Below are 3,612 nucleotides of genomic sequence, written 5' to 3'. Positions count from 1 at the left end.
ATATATATATATATATATATATATATATATATATATATAAGTAAAAACACAAGTCCTATAGTCTGATGGCAGCATCCAGTACTCCAGTCAACTTCTTTTCATCACACTTGGCCTATAAGAAGAATATTCTCTCTTATACAATTACAACAGCAAACATCTTTCCATGTTTAAAGTGAGTTTAAAAGAATTAATAACGTTAAAGAGTAATGATGAATAAAAATTCTGTCATGTCTTATTTCTCCAAGGAAAGTGTCTGCTATCCAAAACAGAATATTTTCCCTAAGAAGTAGGTGAATGGTCATGGTAATTGGACTATAATTTATTAACACCAGAATACAACAATTCTTCTTGCCTTCAAATGTTTAACTTTGTAATTTTGATAGACTGACAAATGGAATGTTGATGCTCATACAGTTGTACATGACACCTATACATTAGATACACTTAGAATAACCAAAATAAGATATTTATAGTCACACCAATGAAAGTGCACATATTCCTCATTAAATAGTGTGATATAGAAGGAAGAACAGAACATAGTCAAGAACAATTTAATAGTACTGAAATTGCATTATAATGCAAAGAGAGAAAGAAAATTTGAAAGAACTTTATTTTCATCATTATCCTCATCGTTTGATATTTACTTTTCCATGCTTGCCAGGGTTGGGCAGAATCTCTCAAATTTTCTAAGACCAGATAGCGTTCCTGTCACCAACTTTTGCTGGGACCAAGTAAAGTCAAACACCCCTCTAACCTGACATTTTTGCAGTAGATTTGAAATGAAAAGCACTTCTTATGTGATGGTGTGCAACTCTGGTCGAGGCCAGAAAATACACACACGCACACACATATGCACTCATGCACATACATACATACATACATACATACATACATACATGCAAACCTACATACATACATACATACAGACAGACAGGATTTTAGTTCAGAGTGTGAAAAGCTGGAACAAACACTGCATGTCATTTTGTCTGGCATTCTAACAGTTGTTAAAACAGGGAAAGAAATTTATGGTTAATTATATCAAACCTCAGTATTTGACTGGTACTATATTTTATCCACACCAAAAGGATGAAATGCAAAGACCTCAGAGTACAGAGAACCAAAACTAAGTATAAGACATTTTCTCTGATACTGTAACAATACTGTCAAACTAGAGACTATTATATCGATCTCAGTACTTGACTGGTAGAAATGTTATCAATCTTCAAAAAATTTTATCAATCTTCAAAAAATTCAAAGCAAATTAGCCATGTCAAGATTTGGAACCAATATATAACTAAATACTAGAAAGTAATAATTTCTGTAACATGTTCAGTACACGATTTTACAATTTTATCAATTCTGGAAGGTACCCAGAATGTATAAGGGGTAAAAAATATCATGTAGTTCAGCTCTTTGCCATTTTTACCATTCTAAACAATCAAGAGAAACTCCTGTAAACTGTCATACTTACACACACGAACAAATGTATGTAAACACATATATGTGTTCCAGCATGGCCATAGTCCAATGACTGAAACAAATAAAACAATAAACATTCATATGCAACTAGTGATTTCAAATTTTGGCATAGAGCTAGTAGTGGGTAAGTCAATTACATGGACATCAGTGCTCAACTGGTCCTTATTCTATCAACCCCAGGTGGATGAAAAGCAAAGTTACCCTCAATGATATTTGAACTCAAAACGTAAGGACAGAAGAAATGCTGCTAATAATTTTTGCCTGCATGCCAGTGATTCTGGCAGCTTGCCGGCTTCATATGTGAATATTTAAATGTCTCTTTATGTTTATTTACTCAAATACAAACAAGTGGAAAAGAAAAACAACCAAGCACATTTAAAAAAAAAACAATTTGCTTATAAACAGACGCCAATCTGGAAGCGAAAGAGAAATGGAATAAAAATTTCAACAATGTGAGACGTTTGGAAGGGCATCCAGCCTTAGAAACCATGCCAAAACAGGCATGAAGCCTGAACAGCCCTTCAGCTGGTCAGTTGATATCAAACTGTGCAACCCTTTCCAGCATGGGAAACAGACGTTAAATGATGATAATGATGATGATGATGATGATGATGACGACGACGACAAGATGATGAAGATGGCACTTTTTATTTCTCTTTGTATCTATGACTGTTGCATCAACTATAATGCTATATAAGAGAAAACGGTACGTGCTCTAGGTACAATGGAATGGCAGATCTCTGGGAAGAAGTTTTGAGACATTTGACTGCTCTTTCTATTGTTACATGAGTTTTAGCAGATGTTAATGACTCACCAGCTTCACCAATGCAGAGTAGATGGTAGAATTTAAACTAGCAGATCCCTGATAAAGCAATATCTCCTTTATTTTCTTCAGAATTCTTAACAGAAACTGAACATCTTTTAAAATATCTTCAAATATAAAGTGATGTTTCTATTTCTTACCTGCATATCTATTTTTCATCCTAAGCGCTTATAAATATTCATATATAGATATAAATTATTAATGAGTGGGTGGTTACAGAATGTTCATCAATTTCAATTTATTCAATGTGATCAAAGTGATTTATCAAAGAGATCCCAATAATAGCAGAGTTTAAACTTTTAGCCTATACACACAATTACATAGCTTAATATTTCAGCCATTATTTGAGAAATACATCTATGAATTTATTTAAACATATTGCTGAAATGTACTTAAATGATATCATTTCATGTTTATTTCCAGGATGTTATATGTAACTTCGATATCAAGCTTGACTGGGAATTCAAACTTTCCTTGTTAACAGATCTTGTCAGGGTGAGTGATTGTTTTTAATTATTTCTTCAAAATTTTCAGCTGTAAAATTCTTAATGTTTTTGAATTCCCATTGAATTTCTCTCACTGCCATTTTCATGACTTCCCAACATAGCTTTTGGGTATACAGGATATATCACTAGTGCAGGTGTACATGTACCATAATATAACACTTAAATATAGAACTCTTAATTGTGAGCATCAGGTCAATGCTATAGAATAGACAGGACAATTTATTTCTCTCACTCAACCCCTGTTGTAAAAATCTCTTTGTGTGTATAGTTATTGATTTAGCTAAAACTTCTTTCCATGCTCTTTCTTCACGCTTTCTTGATGTTATTGATTCAAAGAGTTTTCATATTAAGACATTTGAATAAAAGCTAGAATAAAACGTTTTGTAGTGAGAAATCATAACCCATCATACCATACAATTTCATATAATTGAATTGGTATCTATATTTTAGTTAAAATCTATCTTTGTAGTTGCTATAGATGGAAGAGATATTTGTACAAGGTAAACCTTTGAGCATGTTCGATTATCATTGCATAAAATATTGCAGGTCTTTTATAGAGAGATATCTGATTAAATCAAGACATTATTAGCTGATATTTTAGTAAAAAGCTCTTGCAGATGGTTAATTTCGAGCATTAAAATATCACATAGTTATTATATTCTCAATACTTTTTAGTAGAAATTTTAATTTAGTCAGTTGAGGATCTTTATAACATCATTCATAAGATATTTTTTCACCTATTTTCTGTTTATTATTTTTTTATAATTTATATATATATATATATATATATATATATATATATAT

At 31.6% G+C, this 3,612-nt stretch overlaps 1 protein-coding gene across 2 annotated transcripts in view; it reads left to right on the top strand.

The window, feature by feature from the left end:
* LOC106868455 (retinal guanylyl cyclase 2) overlaps positions 1-3,612 on the top strand; it is a 363,114-nt gene that overhangs the window by 198,828 nt on the left and 160,674 nt on the right. For both annotated transcript variants that reach the window (XM_052966448.1, XM_052966449.1), the window contains one exon: positions 2,726-2,797. In XM_052966448.1, coding sequence (XP_052822408.1) covers positions 2,726-2,797 — 72 coding nt within the window. The remainder of the gene's footprint in view (positions 1-2,725; positions 2,798-3,612) is intronic.

The sequence above is a fragment of the Octopus bimaculoides genome, chromosome 3 (genome assembly GCF_001194135.2).
Source record: "Octopus bimaculoides isolate UCB-OBI-ISO-001 chromosome 3, ASM119413v2, whole genome shotgun sequence".
In the NCBI taxonomy this organism is placed as follows: domain Eukaryota; kingdom Metazoa; phylum Mollusca; class Cephalopoda; order Octopoda; family Octopodidae; genus Octopus; species Octopus bimaculoides.
This window is presented reverse-complemented; position numbering and strand designations above follow the sequence as displayed.